This window comes from Hyalella azteca, unplaced genomic scaffold (assembly GCF_000764305.2).
Source record: "Hyalella azteca isolate HAZT.00-mixed unplaced genomic scaffold, Hazt_2.0.2 contig6063, whole genome shotgun sequence".
NCBI lineage: Eukaryota > Metazoa > Arthropoda > Malacostraca > Amphipoda > Hyalellidae > Hyalella > Hyalella azteca.
Genome location: NW_025936234.1, coordinates 45,084 through 72,198, shown reverse-complemented (window position 1 = coordinate 72,198; position 27,115 = coordinate 45,084). Strand labels below are relative to the sequence as shown.

Sequence of the window (27,115 nt, the reverse complement as noted above, 5' to 3'; positions counted from 1 at the left end):
GGGCTCATTAGGTCTTTCTGTCTCGATAACTAAGATCAACGTAATAGTCAATGTTATGTATTCATATGCATTATGTTATTCACAAAATACTCTTGCTCTGCACGGTATCAATAACCCAGCCTGGGACCATGGCAAGGACAGCTACCCGGTGCAGCACTGCTATTTGAGAAAAAAAAAACAAGGCATCCATATTCAATGAAGACTTCAGTTAGACCTCAAAAAATATAACTCAGTATTCACTGCGGTGAGTGACAGAGGCATTTTCTCGTCGACGAAAACGTGGTCACGGACGGACGGACAGACATGACGAGCACAATAGCGCCTTTTTTCCATAAATGAGAAAATGCACTAAAAAGACGGTTATGATGAAAGCTAGAGCTCACCCTAAATTGGCGCAGAGTTTCTTGGGACACCAATGGAGGGTGGAGGTCGAGCTCGACGAGTTCGTAGGAGCAGCACAGCGGCAAGTGACCCAAGAACTTGATGCGTTTGCGAACATCTTCGTCGACAAGTCCATATTCCTGCATTCATGTTAGGAACATGGTTAAAACTCATCAGCCTTGTTTGATGCGCACAGAAAAAAAGGAAAACAATCAGAGGACAATAAAGCATCACGGAAAAATTAGAATATAGAATCTATCAGCTAGAAGAAGTCTATTTGTATATAATTCAGGTAATAGCCAGTAAATGTCCCTACTATGAAATACCTTTTCAAGTATTTTTGCCCTGATGGTTGGAGGGCAGCCCTCTACTCCACCATACTCGCTGGTGAGCATCCTCATGTTCAGATGGTTTAGATAAACGTGGCTGCCGTCAGAAGCTTGGTAGAAATACTGTACCAATTTGGGGGCATTGGCATCCTCTTTCTTCTTCACAGTTTGGTTCGTTTCAGGAACATCATCTTCCAATTCAAAATGAAGGCTCTCGGCTGCAATATTGTTAGCGATGAAATCACACGGCAATTCAGCTACAGAACCTCCATCAGCAATGTCAGAAACGAGGCCCACATTGTCAATTTCCCTGCTGATTTCTCCAAAGACAAGTTCATTGGAGGCAGAAGAAGACACGGAAGACGTGTCGTCAGAATTGTTTCTACTGCGCGCAATGTCGAATTTTGGGCTGTCAGCAGAGGTGATGGATGTCACACCAGGACCCAAGACGGAAGCTGGATCATCACTCGACGCTGATGGCACAGAGCTGGAACCAGAAGATGAACGATGACGGCCCTCCTTTCCTTGAGGCTCACACTGATGAATATTTTCCACAGGGGAAGACGCGTAGTGCACGTTTAACTTTTTCAGATTTCCATCAGATGTAATAACACCATCCTCGTGTCGGTACGACACGTTTTCTTCATCTTTAGCAGTGCATGGAGAGGAATTTTCAATTACTTCATTTATGGTATTGTGTAGATCCAAGTGGCTCATGTTCCTAGCAAGTTGATCCTGTTCTTCAAAACCAAAGTCGGGCATGCTCAGCTCGCGCTCAGCAATGAGCGCAAGGGCTTGTTCAATGAAACAAGCCTCAGGCTCCGAACCTTCCGCCACCATCTGCACTTCAAGTGCCGTGCGTTCTCGTGCAAGAATTTCCAGAACCTTAAACAAATGAAGCTTATTAGGTACTACTCACAGATTAAATTTAACTTCATCAATTTTCATGTGAAAGAAAGTATCGCAAAAATCAATCTTTATCTTTCAAAACCATCGCTCAATCTACGACCAGAAACAAGTCAGAATTTTATTAGTTAATTTTAATTTGTCCTTGTATTATTTACCTCAACCCTCAACACAAATACTTCAGTATGAAAAATCCATTATCTACAACATAAACCAAAAATTCCTAAGTGTGCCTTTGTATAATCTCGTTCCTTAAGGCCAGGTAACAAGAAGGGCTGTCAGCAAACAAAGGCCAAGTTCTTAGTACTTTGAACCAAGATTATCATAAACAAGGATGTGGGAAATACCTTAGCAGGAGTAGCCTGGAGGGTCCTGCGGGCGCGCTGCTGCGAGAGAGCGGTGTCAGGGGGCACACAATGCACAGGCTCAGGCACGGCGCTCTGTTTATGCTTACGCATGAGGCGCATCTCGATGCTCGTGCCAACGCCGTAGTCAGGGTGAACCACGCACACCACACTGTACATAAAGTCTCGACTCATTATTGTTAATTATCGAGTATATTCGTCCTTAGGTGGTAACATTATTGTACAATATCCGTAATTAAGTAATTTACACAGTGGAATTGTCGGTGGCGCAGTTTTTAACAGTTCCATCTAGCTGACGAATATAACTTGCCCAAAAAGCTTTCCATTCTAAATGTGACGTTTCAACACGTAAACGTCCAAAAATACAAGTTCAAAGTCTTTCATACCTATATTTTATGTGTAACTATAAACATAACAGAATTCCAGCCTGAACAAAAACATGAACTCAACTCGTCATCAGCAATTTGATTATACGAGATCATCTCATATTATGCCACAAATGGAACACCTAAAATGGTAACAGAGCCTTTGAATAAAGGTCGGGAAAAATAATAAAAAACGGAGAGGGTACAATTATCCACAGTATTAATTCCAGAGAAGAACAGGAAAGATAATTCGGAAGATTGTTCCGATAATTAGGCAGGACAATCAAGATATTTACTGTACCTCTTGAGGTCCTCCCTGACGACCATCTCGTAGCAGATGGGGCAGGACCGCCACTTCTTGTCGGAGAGCGCCAAGTAATGCAGGATGCAGGGATAGCAGTAGATGTGACCGCACCGCGTCACCTGATGCCACAATAACGCCATCAACATCAGTAAGCAACAGCAGCAAGCTAGCTAACATTAAACGCATATCAAGGCTCATCAGGGGCAAAACATTTACAAGTTGATATTGTTTAATCAAATTTGTGATGAGGAAGGTACTAAAAGAGGCTGAGCTCGCACTGAACGCATATGAAGACACATTAGAATAGGGAATTTACAAGTTGATATGGTTTAGTGAAAATTTTAATGAGAAAGTTAATGAAACTGGTTGAAAAACGAACATGGCTATGCAGGTTATAGTACAAAATTTACACGTTATTAAATTTTTACTTAAGAAGATTAATGGAAAATTGAGACGCTGTAGACCATTACAGTTGAACTAATGCATGATCACCTTAGGGGCCACAGGCTCGTAGAGACACACAGGACAGTTGGTTGGCTGCGTCATGTGCAGCCTCACTTCCTCTATGGCGCCCCACGACACCAGAGTGTCGGGGTCACTCAGAGCAGCAGTGACCAGAGCTGTAGAAGTCTTTTCCATGTCAGTCTCAGAGCATCGCGCCTCCCCAGATGCACCAATACTGCGCAAAAAACTTGCTTATGTACGGTAATTTATTTAGAAAATTATTACCTTTCTACTAAAGATAACCAAAGAAAATCTTTCAGCAAGAATACAAATTTACGCCACTGAAATCAAATGTTTTTCAATCTAAATGGAAAAAGTTACTAATGTGACCCACGAGACAGCAAGCATTTTCATGTGCAACATCCTTAATACAAGATAGGTCACAAACTCGGTACCATATTACGAGAATTAAAAGACAAGAATTGATTACATTCACAACATCTTTAAACGTGAGCTCACCCTGCAGCTGGAGTAGAGGCTGATGCAGGAGGTGTGAACCCAACGGGCAAGGCTGCACTTGCAACGGCCTTAGCCTCCATCTTGTAGTTCACCAGAAACTGGCATCTGAAGATGAGGACATAGAAATATTATTCCAAGTCAAAAGTATTATTACCAGCAGCACTGAACATGAACTTTGAAACTCATTTGATTGGGATTTAAACCCTTGACAAACTTGAAATTGCACATTTGGAACAAATTCAATTCATATCAAGAAACTGGTGAAAAAAGCAACATTCATGGACGCAATATTGTGATTTTTCTTTACATTTAAAAATGCCACAAAACTGATGCATGTTTTATATAAATAGAGATACCAACATATTCACATCGAGTCATTTTTCCTTTGCAGAGCATCAATCCTAACAACAGATTTCATCAATTATTGATATATTCAACTCCATACTATGGATAGCTTCAGCTTTAGGATTCAAATTCTTTAACCACAAGTTCAAACAGATATGAAATTAGCCAAATAAAATCAAATACTCAAACGATAATTACCAAAAACAATATTTTCTGCTGTTAGTCAGGACCGTATTAGCAGAAACGATAACAACACCAATAACTTTTACTAAAATACCTAGCTTGAAGGAAGCGCTCTTTGGTGCGATTCTGGAACAGAGCTCCAGAGCTTTGATGCAGCTTTGTCTTATAGTTCCTCTTGCTCGCCTGCTGCCCCCCGTATGAGTCCCAGTGCAATGTGTGGGTGATATCCCTGGCATGGCGTGACCTGGTGAACCCACCACCCTGTGCTTGGTGGGTGAGCTGTCGCCCAGAGCTCTCATAGTACTCTTCATCATCATAATGGTCAGATGACCTCCATCCCTGAAGCTTTACCTGGAAAATTAAAATTAAACATAAATCATACAAATTAAAATTAATAGAAATAAGCTTAATGACACATTGATCATGTATAATAATTATTAATAATGACACATTAATCAGATATCATACAAATTAAAATTATTAGCAATAAGTAATAAAGTTGAATTTAATGCATATTTCATTGCAGCCTAGATAATTCTTTATTCAGCTGATGCTGGTACTAGGCAATTATATACCTGTCCACCCTCCTTCTCTTTGATACGGTTGGTCTTGTTAGAGGGACGTCCATAGCCTGGCTTGTTTGGCCAGCCATTGCTTTTCCCCCGACCACCTCCTCCACAACCCCCACCAATGCCAGTAGCCACCAGGCTGTCACGCTCCCAATCTCGCTGCTGCCGACGACCACCTCCATTTGACCGCTTGCACAATTCTGTAATTTTTTTCAAACTGATATAAAATCTGTTAACAGGTTTGTTGACCAAATGTATTGAATGGTTGAACCATTCCTGTTCAAATGGTATTGTATTCCTCACCAAATGTATTAAATAAAATGAGAATGCTAAAAATGGAAATATGAGAAAGTTCCAAGTGTACTACCTAGATTGAATTACGCAGTTAGATCAAAATTATATTTTTCTTTTCAATACTATATGTATGTCATTTTCATTCCACTTTGCACATAATTCAGATGACAAGAATGGAAAATAATTTTCAGCATTATTTGTCCATTTCTTAACTTCTCAACTAGCTTAACCAGGCCACAGGTGAGCCTATCCTTGTTAGGCTTGTTTAAGGGGAGCATCTGGAGTAAAAGTCAAAATTTTTGGCTTTTCTGGTTTTTATGCTCATCTTAAAGCTTACTTTCTGCCGCATCAAACGGTACTAGAACCATCTCTGTACGTTGATTCATGTGTTCACGACAGATCCCAAAAGGGGGGAGGGTGGTAGGGTCCCGTCACAAAATCCTATGGAGATGCTTACGGCTAAGCTCTATATATAAATGTGCTGTCGCTGGACCTACAGCTCAGTTACCCGAGAGACATCATGCGGAGAGATGTCCACTGCACTGCTGACTGACTTTGTAGCAAGCTAATGCTTACTTTTGGTATCTAAGCTACGTTACAGCCTTTACATAGCACACCACAGTTTTCCTCCTCTACTGAACAATTTGAAAACATGAAAACCTCTCTCACGCCAAACCTATCTCCCCCTACAGTTTTGAAGCTACATCAATGAGACAAACACCATTCGATTTGGAAAAAATCTACAAAAGTGTGTACGCATTTTTCTAATTTTGTTATAGTTTAGATTTTATTCTGCAAAAAGGGGGGAGGGCAGGGGGTAAAATAAAAAAATTTCCGAAAACCTTACAAAAAATGATCCCACACCCACAAAAATGAGAATTTCAAAAAACGCATACACACTTTTTTAGATATGGTCTTTACGCATCGAATGATATGTGTTTCGATGTTGTAGCTTGAAAATCCTAGGAGATAGGTTTTCTAAAGTACCCCTTTTTTGGCCGTTTTCTGTGTGTTCACGTGTCTGTGTTCACGTTTTCTTTCACTTTTTCGAAAAATTCACATGAATAAAAAAAAGTCTTAGAATTCCATTTTACATACGTGTACCAAATTTCAAATCGATCCGTCTGTAAATAACCGAGATAAATTTGACCCCAGACGCTCCCCTTAACTTATTAAATAGATTTGCTATGTTGACCTTCTGCACTAGAGTCAGAGTGACTAGACCACCTTATCAGATGAAGTAATGCCAATCTTAAGAGAATAATTTTAGTATAGCAGAGCCTAAGAAATAGTACAATTATATACACAGTCATGAAGTTAGTGAACCTTCGAGTCTATGACTCAATTCAGCACAATTAAATTAATCAACTAGACTATCATGATTAAGATATAAGATGACAAATGCTGTTGCCTGTTAACAAGTTGCCCCTTGGCTTGAGTCTTGACAGAAGTGAGCACTGAGCAGTGAGCAATGAGTAACAATTAATATTTGGTGCATTGGTGGCAACCCAGAGATTTTTACAACCCTTCTCTTTAACTTCACTTCTTGTCCATCTGTCTGCTCCAAATCTTATAATCAATATTTAACACACTTCTATCTATCCAACCAATCTGAAATTTGGCACATTTGCATAAAGTTGGAGACAATCCACAAATCAATCAAAATAATGAATAATTTTAAAAATTAAAGAATTTTTCTTTTCAATATTAAAAAAATTCAAAACAATTTTTGTCAGCTACAAATCTTATTATCAATATTTGACACACTTCTACGTTCTACCTCTCCAATCAATATGAAATTTTGCACACTTGCATAAAGTTGGAGACAATGCATGAATCAATTGACAGAATAATTAATTTTGTAAGTTTTTTTTCATTATTAAGGGGAGCGTCTGCCCCAAAAAAAGATCTGGGATATCAACAGACGGATCGATTCAAAATTTAGTACACATATGTAACACGGAATTCTGTTCTTTTTTTTTTTTTGCTCCTGCAAATTTTTTAAAAAATGAAAGAAAATGTGAAATTCCTAGAAAACTGCCAAAAAGGGGGTACTGTAGAAATCGATTTCCTCCTAGGATTTTCAAGCTACAACAACGAGACACAGATCATTCAATGCGTAAAGACCATATCTACAACTGGGTGAAAGGGTTTTTTGAATTTTTCATTTTTGTGAGTGTTGGGGCATTTTTTCCGAAATGTTTCAAAATTTCCCAATTTCACACACAGCCGCCCCCCTTTTTGCAAAATAAAATCCAAACTATAACGAAATTGGAAAAAAAGCCTCCCTCCAGTTGTAGACGTTTTGTTTGCAAATCGAACAGTATATGTCTCATTGATGTAGCTTCAAAACTCTAGGAGGAGATAGGTTTGCAGTGGCAATAAGTTAACTTTTCAGAAGGGCCCAACAAAGTCGCGCGTGCCTCGAAAAAGACATTCAAGGGTGCAAGGTTGCAAGACTAGACAATACTTGAGCTCAATTTCTGTCAAGGATGGTGTGAACAACGGCACAAGAACCATCCCATACGACTGCAGACAGATAACTTAAGCACAGCGTGTTCAGACTAGCTATTCAAGTGTGCTACCGGTAGTTTCGGCCTATATTTAATGTTGAAGAACTCCACCACCCCTAACCCTTTTGCGCTCTGTCGTATACTTAAAACTGAAAAAGTGAATTTAACGATTTTTGTCCCAGAAATTCAGGGCGTAAAGGGTTAAGTTGAGCATAAAAACTGAAAAAGTCAAAATTTTTTATTTTGGGGCAGACGCTCTCCTTAAAAAAATTTAAAATAATTTTGTCTGCTACAAATCATATAATCCATATATGACACAATTTGACCTGTTCAATTGATCAGAAATCGTGCACAATTGCATAAAGTCAGAGTCTCAGAGACAATGCATGAAACATGAATCAGCTTGACAGAATAAAATCAATAAATAGCTAGCTAATTTTGGAAATTTAACAAATTTTGATATCTTACCCCTAGACAAATTTTGAAAAAGACTCTTTAATATTTGAAAATAAAATTGGAAATTCATTGTACATATTTAACATCCAAGACAATGCCTCCTCTTCCCAAGTTCCCATGCACAGCTAGCTTCTGCATAGTTTAACTGTAAGGAATGACGGGCACAATATTTAATGGATCATGGATGTGGATCTTCAGAAGTGTTGTCTTAAAAAAGTAATTTTCAAATGCATATGTTTAGAATCAGTAATTTTTAATTTCCTCATTCACTCAATATTTGAATCATTTTCTCATGCATGATAATGCTGGTGTCCAAGTCTCCAAGATACTTACTACTCCACTTACAATTGATGGGACTGTTTATTGGGACAGATGTGAATCATGTGACTGAAAAATTATCTTGAGGAAGGGGCCTGAAGTGAAGGGCAACAAGAAATGTTCCCTTTGCCAGTTGCCACTTGCCACTAGGCCCACTACAATGACTACCTACATATCATTAGCTACCTACTCATTAGAAGATTACCTAGATTAGTACCTATCATATTCATACCTAACTTGACTTAGTCTAGTAAGTCTACTATGGTAAACGCGGTATATTCCGACACTTTAAGGACGCATCGAGAAATAAACTATAAAAAAAAAACTTATGCGTTACGTAAGTTCTGTTGCCTTCACATGACTCTCAAAACACTTCACTACGCGTCAGCAACGATGAAACGTCACAAAATGTTGCCATATTTATTAAAAAGCCTTTAGAATGGAAACCTACCAAATCCCTATATTCCGTCACTNGTTAATTGAGCTTATAGACCGTATTTCTAGTCTTCACTTTGTTCATTAATATCAAAGTTAATTGAGCTTATAGACCGTATTTCTAGTCTTCACTTTGTTCATTAATATCAAAGTTAATTGAGCTTATAGACCGTATTTCTAGTCTTCACTTTGTTCATTAATATCAAAGTTAATTGAGCTTATAGACCGTATTTCTAGTCTTCACTTTGTTCATTAATATCAAAGTTAATTGAGCTTATAGACCGTATTTCTAGTCTTCACTTTGTTCATTAATATCAAAGTTAATTGAGCTTATAGACCGTATTTCTAGTCTTCACTTTGTTCATTAATATCAATGTTAATTGAGCTTATAGCTCGAATTTCTAGTCTTCACTATGTTCATTAATATCAATGTTAATTGAGCTTATAGCTCGTATTTCTTGTCTTCACTATGTTCATTAATATCAATGTTAATTGAGCTTATAACTCGTATTTATGGTCTTCACTATGTTCATTAATATCAATGTTAAGTGAGTTTATAGCTCATATTTCTTGTATTCACTATGTTCATTAATATCAATGTTAATTGAGCTTATAGCTCGTATTTCTAGTCTTCACTATGTTCATTATTATCAATGTTAATTTAGCTTATAGCTCGTATTTCTAGTCTTCACTATGTTCATTAATATCAATGTTAATTGAGATTATAGCTCGTATTTCTAGTCTTCACTGTGTTCATTAATATCAATGTTAATTGAGCTTATAGCTCATATTTCTAGTCTTCACTATGTTCATTATTATCAATGTTAATTGAGCTTATAGCTCGTATTTCTAGTCTTCACTATGTTCATCAAGAAAATGAAACGAAAGAATTCTATCACATGATTACATATAATTGTTTACAAGATTGAAATAGTATCTTTTACATTTCTGTAGCTAAATTTCATGCAAAATTGATAATAATAATAATGCGTATTAGAAAAGCTCTCAAGACATTTGTTGTTGCAGCCCTGAAGCCTCATCGTGTGGTCCTGGTGGCTTGTGGACGCGCTCACACCATCGCTGCTACGGGTAAGACATGGAGGTGAAGACATGCCTCTGAAATATGGAAAATTTATAACTCAGTACTCACTGCAGTGAGTGACAGAGAGCGCATTTTCTCGTCGACGAAAACGTGAAGTAGCGGACGGACGGACGGACGGACAGACAGACAGACGGACAGACGGACATGGCGAGCACAATAGTGCATTTTTTCCATAAATGAGAAAATGCGCTGAAAATATAACTCAGTACTCACCGCAGTGAGTGACAGAGAGCACAGTTTCTCGTCCACGAAAACGTGAAGTCACGGACCGACAGATGGACATGGCGAGCACAATTGCGTCTTTTATCCATAAATGAAAAAATATAACTCTAACTCAGTACTCACCGCAGTGAGTGACAGAGAGCACAGTTTCTCGTCCAGAAAACGTGAAGTCACGGACCGACAGATGGACATGGCGAGCACAATTGCGTCTTTTATCCATAAATGAAAAAATATAACTCAGTACTCACTGCAGAGATTGACAGAGAGCGTATTTTCTCGTCGACGAAAACGTGAAGTCACGGACGGACGGACAGACAGACGGACGGACATGGCGAGCACAATAGCGCATTTTTTCCATAAATGAAAAAATGCGCTAAAAAACAAAATTTTGATTTGGGAAAATGAAAAACAATACTTTTTTATTCGGGGAAATGAAAAAAGAAAGTTTTTCATTTGGGAAAATATAAAAAGGAAAAATTTTCATTTGGGAAAATGAAAAAATTAAAATTTCTAAACACTTAAATGTCAGTATTAATCTCCCGGGAATTTTGACAGTCATTTGTATTGTACAGATTATCTTCTTGTGACCTAAAAGTCTGAATCCTACTGCAAATCGTTTCTAGAATTCATATTGAAGCATCGATTTAACGATCAGTTTATGTAAAAATTTAAGTAAAATATTAACAAAAACTTAGTTACTCATGAAACACAAAAATTTGCATCCAAAATAGTTTGGTATCAGTAACAGGATGTTCTTAAAGCCTTGATTTATGACAATTTTCTTGGGAAAGGATGTGTCCTAAACCCTGAATTAATGACAACTTTCTTGGGAAATTCACCTCTACAGAGACAGGTGGTATCTACAGCTGGGGCCACAATGATGAGGGCCAGTATTCGACACCCGCATCCAGAGCTGGGCAGCGCTACTTTGAAATGTAGCGGCCGCTACCGCTACATGCTCTAAATGTAGCGGGCGCTACCGCTACACTTGTTAAAATGTAGCCGCGCTATCGTTACCGCTACATGTAGCGCGCTACATGCCCACCTCTGGTAACAACTAACATGTTGACACTAGTAACAGGCTGAGGTTGACATCATTACACTGAAATCTTTCGTACAGTTTTATTCTGTAATTTATATTATGTATCATGCTGGTTTTTAAATGCTGGTTAGCGGCAAAACGTATCGCTACTAAAATATGTAGCGGGCGCTACCGCTACCACTACAATTGCTTAAATGTAGCGCCGCTACCGCTACATGTAGCGCGCTACTACCCTCCTCTGCTCGCATCAACTGGTAATACTACATAATAAATGATGGAAACTACTCCCAGCAGCGAAGCTATTCGCTTCTATTCAGCTATGCCGTTTGCCGTATAATGTATGCAATGAATCTTTAGTGTCTAATTGATTAATTTATAATCTTTCAATGGAAAACGCGCCTTCAACGTTTGCGTTATGACGATCAATGCGCAGGAAGTTTGTGCCATGTTTAGCCTTTGTTGAACGCTTCTACGGTGATAATGGTTTATTCAGGGCAGTCAATACTGAAGTTTTCTGTTCACTGGCCACTGTTTACTCAACAGGCTGTTCATGCCATGTAATAGGGCTCCGGGAGTAACGATGAACGCAACTATCGTGCATCTTTCCTCAGTAGGGCCAGCTGATGCATGCACAATGCTTTTTTTTTTTATTTCTCGTTGAAGGGCTTGTCAGTGTTCGATCAAGAATTGTGCTCACAAACGAATCCAGCCATACATCCATGAAGGTCTCAGGAGTGAGACCCTTAATTCTCAGCTCCAGCGGCAAGACACTGGGCGGCCTCGGTCCCGCAACGAAAAGAGATTCCTCTCGAAGAGTCATGCAGAACTCTGGCCGTAACTCGATTGTTCGATGGGGGTATTCTGCAGTGCACAGCTAGTCACCCCCTCCAATCGCTGGGATATGGAGCTATCACAGCGATTGGAGATGCAACTATTCTGATGCACTATCAAAGTTAAAAGCAAGTTTGGTTACCATCTTCATTTGAAACAAACTTTTTCTTTCTCTTCGATGAGTAAACAGTCCCAGGTGTGTCATTCTCTGCCAGGAGTTAAGCCCATGCTGACTTCACGTTCCTTCGTAAAAGTCATATAAAGAAAATAGCATTGCGGCTAGGGCAGTAAAACAACAATAACATTCCACTTTGCGGATTTAGTCAGGAATACTAAACGGTCACCAACTGCTAACGACGGACATTATAAAGCCTCCTTTCCGTTCACACGAATTATCATGTCTGGAAATGCATCCTCGAACAAGTGTGATTATTGATTTGAGGATTGACCAAGTCGTGGGGAATGACGAAGTCATGTTAATCACTCGGTCATGTATTATGACTGTGTTGTGTAGAATATCATAGCACCGAGGAATGACATATGCGATAAGATTGGCATAGTCCTATTAACATAACATAACATAGTGATCTCGGCGCCGCAGTGTAGGCTGCAGTGTCAATGCCATATATAATATCGAATGAAATGAAATAGTCGGAATAAATTACAAATTGTGATGTGGAACGACATACTCATGGGTAATTAGAAGGTCAAAGAGGAATGTCTGGAGGAGTTGTACGGAAATCTGACTGGGCTTCACCGCAGCGGCGTCAGGTCGCTGACCTGTTGCGTGCTCGGTAGCCTCTACTGGCGGCCGTATTATCGTCCACTTCATGTGGAAGCATCGAGCCTCACGAAACGAAGCCATGCGAAATAAATTTCTTCTATTTATATTAAAATATTTGATTAAAAATTCTATTTTCATTTGGAAGAGTTAATTTTCTTTAGTTATTCAATAATAAGTGTAGTGGTAGGGTTCACTCTACAGTGGCACCGATTATTACCAATGACATTCTCTTTAGTCAAACTCGTCGTAATGAATAACTCTATTCTAAATTGACAAATTATAACAATACAAGAAAAATGTAGAGCTGGTAATGTTTTGATTCTACCGCCAGAGTCCGGAGAGGTTCTTGTGTGGGGGAGTAACGCCTCAGGACAGCTGGGACTGCCGTCACCCCAGGAGACATCCCCCACACCCCTCCCTCTGCAGGGCAGGGTTGCGGGTGCTGCGTGTGGCTACTACCACACCCTGCTGGTTACTGGTGGGGTGATGCGGGGTGTTGGGTGGTACTGTGTGGTGCTGTGTGTGGCTACTACCACACCCTGCTGGTTACTGGTGGGGTGATGCGGGGTGCTGCGTAGTACAAAGTGTGCTGGTGGTATGCTGCGTGGTGCTGTGATGGCTCGCAATTGGAATCAATGTTCAGTAAACCCCGCTATTCAAGGGAGGAGAATGACATTGAAGTTCTTCAGGAGCTGCCAGGAGGAAGAGGGTTAGAGGACATTGAGTTTGGACCAGAAGACATGAAAATGAGTATCAAAGAACTGGCAACGTTTTCAGCGCCAGGACCCGATGGAATACCGGCAGTGCTGTTGAAGAAGAGTCTTGGAGCACTGAAGGCTCCACTCACAATGCTCTGGAAAGCCTCGATGACCGAGTGAATTATCCCTGAGGGCCTCAAAGTGGGACTGATAACGCCAATCCGCAAAGGAGGTCCGAGGGATAGCTAGACTCAAAAATTACAGACCTGTGACCTTGACCTCACATGTGATCAAGGTTTTTGAGAAGGTAGTGTTCAGGAGGCTTGTCCTGTATATGGAAGAGGCTGATCTGTATAACAATGGACAACATGGTTTCCGGCGTAATCGTTCCTGTTTGTCACAGTTACTGGAACACCATCACCGTCTTGTGGCCCAGCTGGAGGAGGGAGCTGGCGTGGACGTAGTTTACTTAGACTTTGCTAAAGATTTTGACAAAGTCGACCATGGGTGCTCTTTAGAAAGCTAAGGCTGTTGGGGGTAGTAGGAAACCTGTTAATTTGGATCCACAACTTCATTACAGATAGAGTACAAGCTGTCGCAATTGGAAACTCGAAATCGAGAGAAGCGAAGTTCCACAGGATTCAGTGCTTGGGCCGATCCTCTTCCTCATCCACATTGCTGATATCGACTCAGAACTTACCCACGCATCTACATCGTCATTTTCGGACGATACAGGAGTGCTGATGAAGATCACAGATGACCTAGACTGCGAGAGGTTACAGGATGACTTGTCGACAATCTACGATTGGGCCCTAGCGAACAATATGCAGTTCAACGGCACAAAGTTCGAAGTAATGAGATACATAGTTCGCACAGAGATCGGGATGATACATCGCTACTTGGCATCGGATGGCACAGAAATTGCGGAGAAGCAACTAGTTCGGGATCTCGGAGTGTTGATGAGTACCGAAACCACGTTTGATGCCGACATCGAGGAAATAGTTGCGCGCCGGCTGCCACGAATGAGGTGGGTTTGGCGGACATTTCGAACGAGAGAAGCAGTACCACTGCACCAATGATTACACTCTTCAGAGCCCTTGGCTCCCTATCTTGAGTATTGCTGCCAACTTTGGGCACTATTCAAGGCGGGTGCGGTGCGGAAACTAGAAGCAGTGCAGCGGAACTTCACGTACAGGATCAGCGGCATGAGGAAGCTGAACCTGAACTACTGGAAAAGGCTGAAGCACTTGTACTCGCTAGAGAGAAGAAGAGAGAGGTATATATCATTCATACTGTACTCTTGGAAGATGATAACCGGACTGGCCCCCAACTTTGTGAGTGAGACCTCCAGAATAATGACTCATTACAACGACAGGAGGGGAAGACTGTGCAGGGTTCCCCCATTTAATAACCGAGCCGCGGCCAGAGTACAGACTCTTCGTGAGGGATCACTGTCCGTAGCAGGACCGAGGCTCCCTTGCCAAAAGAGCTGACAGGAGGGGAGTTCACCCTTGCAACTTGCAAGAGACGACTGGACAATTGGTTTAGAAAGATCCCAGACTGTCCAGTAATGGGAAACTATCTTCAGCAAGTGACGAGCAACAGCATCTTGCATCAGCTGGCCCAAAGGAGGGCAAATATACGGAACACGTCCAATGTTACATACGGGACCCGAGGGCGGGGTGACCTGCCTAGCGACGACTCGGAGACGGAGGACGACGAAGGCGGCGCATCAGCGTGACCGGAACACTAGGAAGTCCCGAACTCATCATAAGGTCACAAGGTCATAAGGCTGCGTTGTACAGAGTGTGCTGGTGGTGTGCTGCGTAGTGTTAGTTGTTTCTATATTCTCGTGTATAAATGTTATGAATAAAATATGAATATTTTCAGCGGTCGGACGCTGTCTTGATTATACATAGTTATGTCTATATTCTCATATATAAAAGTTATGAATAAATATGATTATTTTCAGCGGTCGGACACTGTCTTGACTATACATAATTGTTTCTATATTCCCAAATAGAAATGTTATGAATAAATATGAATATTTTCAGTGGTCGGACGCTGTCTTGACTATACATAATTATGTCTATATTCTCATACATAAATGTTATGAATGAAATGTAAATATTTTCAGCGGTCGGAACGCAGTCTTGACTATACATAAGCTGTTTCTATATTCTCATATATAAATGTACTGAATAAATATGAATATTTTCAGCGGTCGGAGCGCTGCTGACGTTCGGCGAGGCGGCGGACGGGAAGCTGGGACGGGAGATTCAGCCGTCCCTGCAGGCGCCCCAGCAAGTCCCAGGACTTGTGCAGCGCGCGTCCCGCGTGGCTGCTGGGGGCAAACACTCCCTCATACTTACTGGTGGGTCGTGAGTCTAGAGTCGTGGGTCTAGAGTCGTGGGCCTCAAGTCGTGGGTAGTGAGTCATGAGTCGTGGGTAGTGAGTCTTGAGTCGTGGGTAGTGAGTCTTGAGTTGTGGGTAGTGAGTCATGAGTCATGGTATTGGATCGTGTGTCGTGGATAGTGTGTCATGAGTCGTGTGCCGTGCGTAGTGTGATTAGTCGTATGCTGTGCGTATTGTGTAATAAGTCGTGCGTCGCGAGTAGTATGTCGTTGGTAGTGTGTCATGTGTCGTGCGTCGTGGCCAATATGTTCGCCGTATTTTCCTCACCCGAGCAGATCCAATTGCTGTCCCGTAACATTGCTATGCTAATGTCCCGTAACATCGTTCCATAAAAGAATATTTGGAGTCAGAGTTATCGTATAAGATTGTACAAATTACCGCTATGGGTAACCGACTTATTAAACACCTTCTACATGGGTACTTGCTGCCACCCCAAGAAGAAATTTTTTTATTATCAATTATTTCAGCCAGATAATAATTTACTCGAAACGAGGAAGATATCACAGCGTTGCAGACTATAGCCCGTGGCAAATGATCGCTTCACTTGCATTGAAAACTTACTCAAAGCTTGGACAGTGTTGTCCTCAAGCAGAATAACATTTATTAACCCACCAATAAAGCTCACTATATAGCCTCCCCACCCACCAATACCCTCCCAACCCACCAAACCCTCCCCACCCGCCAGAGGAGGGCCAGGTGTGGTCGTGTGGGCGCAGCACGGTGGGCCAGTTAGGCCAGGGCCCCGACGTGACGTTCTCGCCAGTTTTCTCGCCGACGCTCGCGCCTCATGACGCCAAGTTTGTCGCCATCGCCGCGGGATACGCTCACTGTGCTGCTATTACCAGTCAGTACTGCGCCATAATGATAATAATAATAATGATAATAATAATACCAGCAATTTTCTAACTGACAAGCAATTAGAATAGAATAGAAGTGTCGGCACTGAAGAAATAGGCCCATGGCCTGTTGCCGATTCTTGAACTTTTCGTGACTTGATTCACAAGGGATCCGGCCTTTGGAACCCGATCTTTCCATAGCTGACGATTGATTGAGATAGCTGCTGGACTTATTGCCTGGTCCGTAATTTGCTAGGCATTTTAGGACTGAACATATGCTCCTGCATAGCTTCCTCTAGTCTGTTCTTGAAGGCGTTCATACTCGGAGCGTCAATGATGCAATTCATAGTTGTTGTTACATATCTGTTTTAAATAGATAATAGTATTTCGATTGCTCATAATTATATGATTATACTTCAAAACAATTGCAAAAAATAGCAGCATTGCTGCATATTTTTTGCGGTGCAATGAAATTTTGATTGCATTTTGAGTTTAATTGCTTGAAATAGAAGTAAGAGGAAAATAATACAAAATAGTTTATATTATATACTCAACTTAATTGAGAAAATCTTAAAGAAAATTGAAACATCAAAATGAAATAAATTCGACAGAAAATGCGCAGACATCGGAAAATCAAAAATAATTTATTTCTAAATTATTAGTTGATAAAAATGTGATATTTTAATGCTCCAGTGAAGTAACGCAAATCATTTAGGCCTAAATAAAGTTTTGGAAGCATTCGCTATAAAAAGGAATTTTCGAATAAATATAGATACTTGACAAAGAAAAAATTTGTTGACAGGTAGCGGTCAAGTCTACCTGTGGGGCTGTGGTAGGCACGGCAAGTTGGGGTTTGGGGAGAGCAAAGTGAGCCCCTCCACTAATGATATATTTATCCACTTAATGATATAATTATCCACTAGTGATATAGTTATCCACTAATGATATATTTATCCACTAATGATATATTTAACCACTAATGATGTATTTATGTACTTAATGATATATTTATCCACTAATGATATATTTAACCACTAATGATATATTTATCTACTAATGATTTATTTAACCACTTAATGATATAATTATCCACTAGTGATATATTTATCCACTAATTATATATTTATCCACTAATGATATATTTAACCACTTAATGATATAATTATCCACTTAATGACACATTATATATTACCCACAGCGCAAGCACAGACTGAATATAGCACTGAAACGCTCTTTTTCTGTACCAAACTTGCTTAGGATGACCCACTCAAAGGCTATAGGTGCATCGCTGTTTGGACAAAGCTTAACTTATTTTTAAAAGTGTAGGTTCAATGCTCAAAGCCAGTTCTATGACAACGTAAATTAACAACAACGAACAAAAATTGTGAAAATAACATGACGATCGCTGATATGGAACCTGTAGTTAATCTCGTCGTATAATTTGCAATTTTTTTATATTTTTCTGAGTGTAGAACTCGCTAGTTTTTTGGGAGAGTAGGTATGCAGCTGGCAGCGCTCACTCGGTCCTAGTCACAGATGGTACCATGTTTATAAGTTATAACATAGTTCAACTATGGTGCATAGGTAAGCATGACCTGCACCATAAGAAATTAGTGCATTGATATTTGGACAAAGTCTTTTTCATTTTTCTGAGTGTAGAACTCGCTAGTAATTTGGGAGAGTAGGTATTCAGACTAGTTTACTATATCACATCATATAATTATCATGAATTTATCATAGTATCTTTGTTGTTGTTGCAGTAGCGCGCGTTGTAAGCACGGAGTTAGCGCTGCTGAGGCATAAGTCGCAGGCTTTCAATGTTGCAAAGATCGATTATTGACAACACGAAAGCTACGTTCATGTTCACGTTATGCTTGCTCGGTTTCAACGCTGAATAGTTGGTTAGTTTATACGAATGCTCTGTCAATTATTATTAGTTAAAAATATTAGTTGGTTAATATGGGAGGGATTGTCGACTAGTAGTAGTTAGTTATACTAAGACTAGTAGTAACTAGTAGTCAACTAGACTAGTTAGTTAGTTAGTAGTAGACGAATGCTCCGTCGACTTGTCTTAGTTATTAGCTCTATCGACTCGTATTATATAGTTATGACTAATGCTCTGAAATAGTAAGCAACTTCTAGTAGCGCTATACCTATATATTACCCGCACGACGCTACTACATATATAAGTTTAACGTGTCTAATCATCAGATCGACTGTGACGACTCGTTTATATTATTTAGAGTCGAGCGTATAGCGGAAAGATTGCGCCATGTTGAATCAGTGATAAAACCTATCGTGAAGACAAACGTATAATAATCACAAATGAGGTTACAACAGAGTTTTGATAATTAGCGTCCTATGATTGTATACCGATGATTTACACAATTATGCCGGATATCATTTCATAAAAGGTTATTTGAATTGTGAGCAGTCGACTGCTATCCATTCAGCTGCCATCAATACGCGCATCAGGACTTGGATAAATGAATTCAGAATAAGAGTTTCAGAGAGCTGCCAACTCTACCGGTGATTATCAGAGAATAATCAGAGGATTATTGATCGAATGTCGAGAATCTCACCGGTTGCGCAATATTTACTAATCCATAAAAGTTAAATGAAAACCGATTGTGTTTTTGAGAAAAGCCACACTAACCACCTCGATCCGAGAACACCAACGAGGTCACGGAGGCAATTGAAGACTGCCAGAGAACGGCTATCAAGTTTTCAGCATGTGCCGAAAGCCATTTGTATGCTGTGATATTTGACAACTGAGTTTATTAAAAATATATATTTTTTTAATTCGACACTCGCGCGTCGCCAACTGTTAATACAATTATAGGCACTTAGTAATGGATGGAAAGTACCTCTAGATGCGAAGCTATTTGCTTTATACTCAGCCAAGCCGTTTGTTGTATAATGTATGCAATGAATCTTTAGTGTCTAATAGCGATCAATGCGCAGGAAGTTTGTGCCATGTTTAGCCTTTGTTGAACGCTTCAATGATGATAATGGCTTATTCATGGCAGTCAATATTGAAGTTTTCTGTTCACTGCATGACCACTGTTTACTCAGCAGGCTGTTCCCCAGTAGACCCAACCGATGCACAATGCTGTTTATATTCCTTTTTGAAGGGTTGTCAGTGTTCGATCATGAATCGTGCTCACAATTGTTCGATGGGGGTATTTTGCAGTGCACAGCTAGTCGCCCCCTCCAATCGCTGTGATATGACACTATATACTGATGCACTATGAAAGTTAAAAGCAAGTTCAGTTACCATCTTCCTTTGCAAAAAACTTCTTCTTTCTCTTCGATGAGTAAAACAGTCCCAGGTGTGTAATTCTCTGCCAGTAGTCAAGCCCCTGCAGACTTCACGTTCCTAATTTGTACTAATCACATGAAGAAAATAGCCTTGCGGCTAGGACAGCAAACAACAATAACATTCCACCTTGCGGATTTAGTCAGGAATACTAAACGGTCACCAACTGCTAACGACGGACATTATAAAGCCTCCTTTCCGTTCACACGAATTATCATGTCTGGAAATGCATCCTCGAACAAGTGTGATTATTGATTATATTATTTGTTTGAATAGTAGAAAGTGCATGTCAGATTGTATTCTGAATCCTAACTCTTGTATCATGTGCTAATGACGTTATTGATACATGCATATATTCTCTCATACAATTCATTAATTGTCGCCGCACCACACGTTCAGTGTCACCAATTAATCCACACAGTGTCACTTTACCACTGTGTCACCACACCTCACAGAGTCACCAACCACAAAACGTCACCAAACCTCACAACGTCACCACACCACAGTGTCACAATACAATGTCACCACCATCGTAATCTTCAAGGTGTTGCCAGACAATCAATGATCGTTCAGGAATGCTGGCCTCAGCAGCGCAGTGTTCAAAGCTTCCTGTACTCAGTGTAGGATAAGCAGCTACACTGCGTGCACAGTGCTCTTGCTACAGTATTATTCATACTCATCCTTACCGTGTCACAGTGTCATTCATCAGTGTAGTGTCTATTACTGAAGTAGTTAGTGAATTGTAAAGTTGCGACACTCTCGCCGGTATGCTACCTCAGCAGCGTTCTTCTAATTTTAAATGTATGTTAACTATTGATATGAATGCATGTTAGTTGAGTCTACATTTATAGGATAACAATAGTTGTCAAAACCCCATTCAAACTGAACATAATTAACGTAACCTCGTGTTACTGCCAACAATTGCTTCGCATGAAACCAATCCTCGCTAAATTTATGAAAGATTTTTGTGAAGCCTACCAGATTTATTTTTTGAATATAGATATTTTATTTCGTCATTATATGGTGCAGCATCGCAGTGGGGAGGGAGGCTGTGGGAACTGCCCGAGCTGGAGGGGAAAAGAGTTTGGTTGGGGAATTAGGTGGTGGATAAGTCAATCAGTACAAATAAAATTTTGAAATATCAATAACTTCAAATGTTTTTAACCGTAAATATTTGTTCTTGACGAAACCTGAGGATGAGATAAAGAGTTTCATGATAGCTTTATACTCTGGGGAATGCCTAGCCGCACGTTGAGCAAATGAACGGACCAATTTGGAGTGGAACTGTAAAATCCCACCCTGGAGTAGTGAGATTGAATTTTTTTCATTTATTGCGCCGAATCCAGTATTCAATATTATGTTGTACTTACTACACAGTGTACTTTGTTTACTGCAGAGCTCACTGTATATACGAGTTTAATGCATTATACCGTATTTATTATACGTACTGCAAAGGGAACTGCAAAGGGAACAAACTAAACGGGCGTTGAACTGAGTATACCAAACCCAGAATAGAGTATAGCGAGCACAGAACAGAGTTTATCGAGGGCAGAACTGAGTATAGCGAGCACAGAACTGATTATAGCGAGCACAGAACAGAGTATAGCGAGCACATAACAGAGTATAGCGAGCACATAACAGAGTATAGCGAGCACAGAACAGAGTATAGCGAGCACAGAACTGAGTATAGCGAGCACAGAACAGAGTATAGCGAGCACAGATCAGAGTATAGCGAGCACAGATCAGAGTATAGCGAGCACAGAACTGAGTATAGCGAGCACAGAACAGAGTAAAGCGAGCGCAAATCAGAGTATAGCGAGCACAGAACTGAGTAAAGCGAGCACAAATCAGAGTATAGCGAGCACAGAACAGAGTATAGCGGGCACAGAACATAGTATAGCGAGCACAGAACTGAGTATAGCGAGCACAGAACTGAGTATAGCGAGCACAGAACAGAGTATAGCGAGCACAGAACTGAGTATAGCGAGCACAGAACTGAGAATAACGAGCACAGAACAGAGTATAGCGAGGACAGAACAGAGTATAGCGAGCACAGAACTGAGTATAGCGAGGGCAAAACTGAGTATACGAAGCCTGTAAAATAATTCAGCGAGCACAGAAAAAGAACGCAGTTTTCACACACATTCGTGTTCAGTGTCAAACATTAGCCTCGGATCCATACTCCCTCAGATAAGGTAATCGCCGGCCGCTGGGTCCTCGACCGGTCAAAGTTGACTTGAATCAGTACGTAGCTAATATTGCATTATCCATATTACTATTCATCAAATTGTTTAAGATTTTTCCTAACAGAATTGTAAATTTATCGAACGGCGTAGTTTACCTGCAAGATTGTTATCGGATGCAAAAGAGTTCAGGTAATTTTGACAGTTCAAATGTTAAAGAACTGTGTTTTTCAACCAACTGGCGGGCAAATATTTTTATTTGGTCTTTGTTTCAGCTTTGAATTAGCTTTATTACAGAGGAACATAAACTGGGTAACCGAAGTTTCTACATACAAAACCATAACATTGGATTATGTCAAAGGGTTCATGTCAATCAAGTTTAAACTACGGTATTCTTATTAATGGTTTTGTACACACGGGCAGTTACTATGATGCAATTGCCTGCTCTAAATCAAACTGACATCCGACGTTGAAATAAAGTTGAATGAACGATATTCCAAAGGCATTATTTCGTATCAACTTTGTTCCTAGGGAGGGAAGGAACACGGTTCACCAATAGATTCGATCGTACTTTGCTAATAAAATCCGTTCATTTTTTCTCGATGATTTGGCTGGAATATCCAATTCAACTGTCGAGTTCCCTGCTCCTGGCTTGGCCCACGAGGCGTCATGGAAATCGATGGCAGAGCAGCTATAGCTTTCGACTGCACGAGCATGCATGAGTAGAGGCGATGAATTTAGTCGTAATGTGTGACTATGTCGTGACGTGTGACTATGCCGTGACGTGTGACTATGTTGTGATGTGTAACTAGCGACACGTCACGTCGTGACGTGTGACTATGTCGTGGCGTGTGACTATCTATGCCTTGACGTGTGACTATGTTGTGACGTGTGACTAGCGACACGTCACGTCGTGACGTGTGACTTTGTCGTGTGCAATTAATGGCATCGCTGTTGCGGAATGAAAAAGTCACGAGGATTGACCAAGTCGTGGGGAATGACGAAGTCATGTTAATCACTCGGTAATGTATTACGACGGTCTTGTGTAGAATATCATAGCACCGAGGAACGACATATGGGATAAGATGGGCATAGTCATAGTAGAGATTTACATACATATAAATATTCTTAGTAAATAAAATAGCTGGAATAAATTACATTGTGATGTGGAACGACATACTCATGGGTAATGAGAAGGTCAAGGAGGAATGTCTGGGTTGAGTTGTACGGAAATCTGACTGCCCTAACAAAATTTAGAGTCGCCCCAGCTTCTGGTACTCCAAATCAGAAGCTGACGCGTCCGTAGATTTTCACTGACTGGGCTTCACCGGCCACCGCAGCGGCGTCAGGTCGCTGACCTGTTGCGTGCTCGGCAGCCTCTACTGGCGGCCGTATTATCGCCCACTTCATGTGGAAGCATCGAGCCTCACGAAACGAAGCCATGTAACCCACCACCCTGTGCTTGGTGGGTGAGCTGTCGCCCAGAGCTCTCGTAGTACTCTTCATCATCATAGTGGTCAGATGACCTCCATCCCTGAAGTTTTACCTGGAAAATGACAAAGTAAAGTGAAATCATAAAAATTAAAAATTAATAGAAATGAGCTTAATGACACATTAATCATGTATAATAATTGTTAATAATGACACATTAATCAGATATCATACAAATGAAAATTATTGGAAATAAGTAATCTTGAATTGGGCGCATATTTTATTGCAGCCTCGATAATTCTTTATTAAGCTGATGGCTGGTACTAGGCAATTATATACCTGTCCACCCTCCTTCTCTTTGATACGGTTGGTCTTGTTAGAGGGACGTCCATAACCTGGCTTGTTTGGCCAGCCATTGCACTTCCCCCGACCACCTCCTCCACAGCCCCCACCAATGCCAGTAGCCACCAGGCTGTCACGCTCCCAATCACGCTGCTGCCGACGACCACCTCCATTTGACCGCTTGCACAATTCTGAAGTTTTTTTCATACTGACATAAAATCTGTTAACAGCTATGTTGACCAAATTTATTAATGACACTCAATTCAGGTGCCTCACCAAATATATTGAATAAAATGAGAATGCAAAAATTAGTAATATTATGAAGTTTCAAGTGTATTTATTACATAGGTTGAATCAGGTTAGATCAAAATGATATTCTTTTTCAATATATATATGTATATTATTTCCATTCCACATTGCACATAATTCAAATAACAAGAATGGAAGATAATTTCAGTCATTATCTGTCCATTTCCTAACTTCTGAACTAAGTTAACCAGCCCACAGGGCACAGGTTAGCCTCTCCTTGTTAGGCTTGTTTAACTTATTAAATGTATTTGTTAGGTTAACCTGCTGTACTAGAGTCTAGAGTGAGTCTAACCCGACCACCCTATCAGATGAAAAATAATGCCTATGCTGATTATCAGAGGATAATTTTAGTTAAGCAGAGCCCAACAAATAATACAATTATACAGTCATGAAGCTAGTGAACCTATGAGACTATGACTCAATTCAGCACAATTAAATTAATCAATTAGACTATCATTATTAAGATGACAAATACTGTTGCCTGTTAACAATAACAAGTTGCCCATTGGCAGAAGTGAGCAGTGAGCAATGGGTATATAGACTATATACCAATACCATTATAGACTATATATTATAGTGGGACTAGGACTGGGGCATGGGCATTAGTGGCAAACCAGAGATTTTTTTAGAATCCGTTCATTTTTAATTTTCTCATACACTCAAATAAAAAGACTCAATATTTAAATCAATTTCTCTTTTATGATAATGCTGTTATCCAAGATACTTAGGTACTAGTTACTAGGTACTCTTACTACTGTCTACTCTACTTATAATTGATGGGTTATTGGGACTCAGAAATGAACTTCAGGAAGGGCAACAAGAAATGTTCTCCTTTGCCACTATCATTACTCATTAGACTTAGTACTTAGTAGTTAGGTAGTAGGCCCTACTAGAGTACTACTACCGTACTCCGTACTAGTAGGCTACTCCTAGCTAGACTGCTAGTGCTACTAATACTATAACTATGATGGGTAAACTAGCAGAACAGTCATTTTACAAGATTGGTGAGATTAGAGAACATTACAATTAAATTAGGTTAACACACGCATAACTTTTCATTCAACTACAAATAAAATAATTCATTATTATTAATAATGATATTACTATTATTGATATAGCACAGCCAACTGAGCCAAGTGAGTGAAGTGACGCCTGCGTCTCACCGTTCTCAGTCGTCTGGCACTCTCAAAGTCTCACCTCGAGAAGAGTCTTGATTAGGTAATTTAGAACCCAGCTGGGCAGATCGCACAACAGGTTTGCGAGAGTCCATGGCAGCCGAGCTCGTGGTTTGGTCCATACGGACCGTCAACCGTACAAACAAATAAAGAAGTAACCTCCAGCGGAGTAACGATTTTCCCAATGCGACACATCTTGTTCAGCAAGCCATTATGATACCAACTCAAGAAAAAAATTGATAGTCTTAATACTATCAATACTTTGATAACGTTTTTAGCAATTAACGGTAGAGTTTCAAAAAAATAGGTTCTTGGGAGTGAATATTTCACCCCAAGATAGCAAGTATAGACTCACGAGACGCTTGTCGCAATATGGCGACACTTTGAATGAATCGAGTAGAACCCGTGTCCGAATCCCTAGACGACTCGTCAGTCAGTCGGTATTCAGAATGTTGAATGCATGGTTCTGCTAAAGAAGATAACATTAAGGCTAAATGTAAAAATTTGAAAAAATCTGATTTCATGCTCATTCACATCTATTAATTCATATATACCTATAAAATATTCAAGATTGCAAATATGCTGCTATAACTAACTAAAGAATGCACTTTTTTTTAATATTACCTCATTATGCAGCATATGATTGATTTTTTAGATAATATCACACTAAATAATCGAATTCTTAAAAATCTGAGTAATGATAGTTAAATACATAATGGATTCCTCATCAAGGTCACAGCTTAGTTCGATTCCACTGAAAATATTTTAGCTTCGAGAGGCCCAGCTGCTGCTGCTGCTGCTGCTGCTCGCCTCACTTCCGAGTTACTCTTTCGGTGAGCGAGTGCAATTCTGTCGGCAGCATTTGTTGATAATCATGGTTTGGAGGTGATGTTTAACCAATATTTTGCTCTCAATGAGTAATTGCTGCAAATCCGCTCTTTACGATGACTGTAGAAGATGAACTCGAAATCCCAAGTGAGTGAAATGAGAAGTTTAGTTATGCTCAGGAGTCAAATTCCATGATGAAAAATAGAAGTTATCAATAAATTTTTCAATTTTGGATGGAAATTTTTATTCATTTTTAGCTAACAAACTTTTACAAGTACTGACCAATTCTCGAAATGGGACTCTGCGTAAACATCAATATTGCTTCGAGTTTTCAAGAAATAAAACTTTTAGTCATATAACTGATTTTAGCTGTTATTTGTAAAGTAAAATTTAATATCTGCTTTATACAGTTAATGTAACAATTGAAGAAAACAATTCGTTCCTTTTTTTAATTACAAATAAATTTCTGAGTTTCTATAACTAATCGGATATGATTCAATATTTCAAGCCCTCTAGAATCTAGATGATGCGTAAGCATGATCTTTCTCAGTGTAATTTTTTGTTATCGCAAAGCTTGGAAAATTTTTAATGGATAAAAAAATTATTTTTTAGTCAATAAAAACTATGGAATTTTTTGCGCGGTTTTGTTTGCAGAGGGCGGAGCGGTTTTCACCTTCGGCAAAAGTCGCTTCGCTGACAACGCGCCGTCGAAATTTTGGATTAAAAATGACGAGATCGCTGGCATCAGCTGCGGCGATGAGCACACCGCCGTGCTGACAGGTGGGTGAGGTGTGCTGACAGGTGGGTGGGGTGTGCTGACAGGTGGGTGGGGTGTGCTGACAGGTGGGTGAGGTGTGCTGACAGGTGGGTGG

At 40.1% G+C, this 27,115-nt stretch overlaps 2 protein-coding genes and 1 long non-coding RNA gene across 4 annotated transcripts in view; 2 read left to right on the top strand and 1 right to left on the bottom strand.

Annotated features, from left to right (window-relative positions):
* Positions 1-25,847, bottom strand: part of LOC108678524 — a 33,861-nt gene extending 8,014 nt beyond the window's left edge. For both annotated transcript variants that reach the window (XM_018166977.2, XM_018166986.2), the window contains exons 1-10: positions 25,438-25,847; positions 23,929-24,122; positions 23,611-23,704; positions 4,236-4,398; positions 3,614-3,718; positions 3,143-3,329; positions 2,648-2,769; positions 1,964-2,132; positions 708-1,595; positions 384-521 (exon numbers count right to left, since the gene is read on the bottom strand). In XM_018166977.2, coding sequence (XP_018022466.1) covers positions 384-521; positions 708-1,595; positions 1,964-2,132; positions 2,648-2,769; positions 3,143-3,329; positions 3,614-3,718; positions 4,236-4,398; positions 23,611-23,704; positions 23,929-24,122; positions 25,438-25,537 — 2,160 coding nt within the window. In that variant the 5' untranslated portion in view covers positions 25,538-25,847. The remainder of the gene's footprint in view (positions 1-383; positions 522-707; positions 1,596-1,963; positions 2,133-2,647; positions 2,770-3,142; positions 3,330-3,613; positions 3,719-4,235; positions 4,399-23,610; positions 23,705-23,928; positions 24,123-25,437) is intronic.
* LOC125177966 lies at positions 15,713-17,524 on the top strand. The gene is made up of 3 exons (XR_007156734.1): positions 15,713-15,779; positions 16,506-16,664; positions 17,459-17,524. It is a non-coding gene; the product is annotated as an uncharacterized LOC125177966 (long non-coding RNA).
* Positions 25,848-26,248: 401 nt separating the features above from the next.
* LOC125177967 (X-linked retinitis pigmentosa GTPase regulator-like) overlaps positions 26,249-27,115 on the top strand; it is a 6,791-nt gene continuing 5,924 nt past the window's right edge. Inside the window, exons 1-2 of the mRNA XM_047880731.1 lie at positions 26,249-26,390; positions 26,898-27,023. Coding sequence (XP_047736687.1) covers positions 26,360-26,390; positions 26,898-27,023 — 157 coding nt within the window. The 5' untranslated portion in view covers positions 26,249-26,359. The remainder of the gene's footprint in view (positions 26,391-26,897; positions 27,024-27,115) is intronic.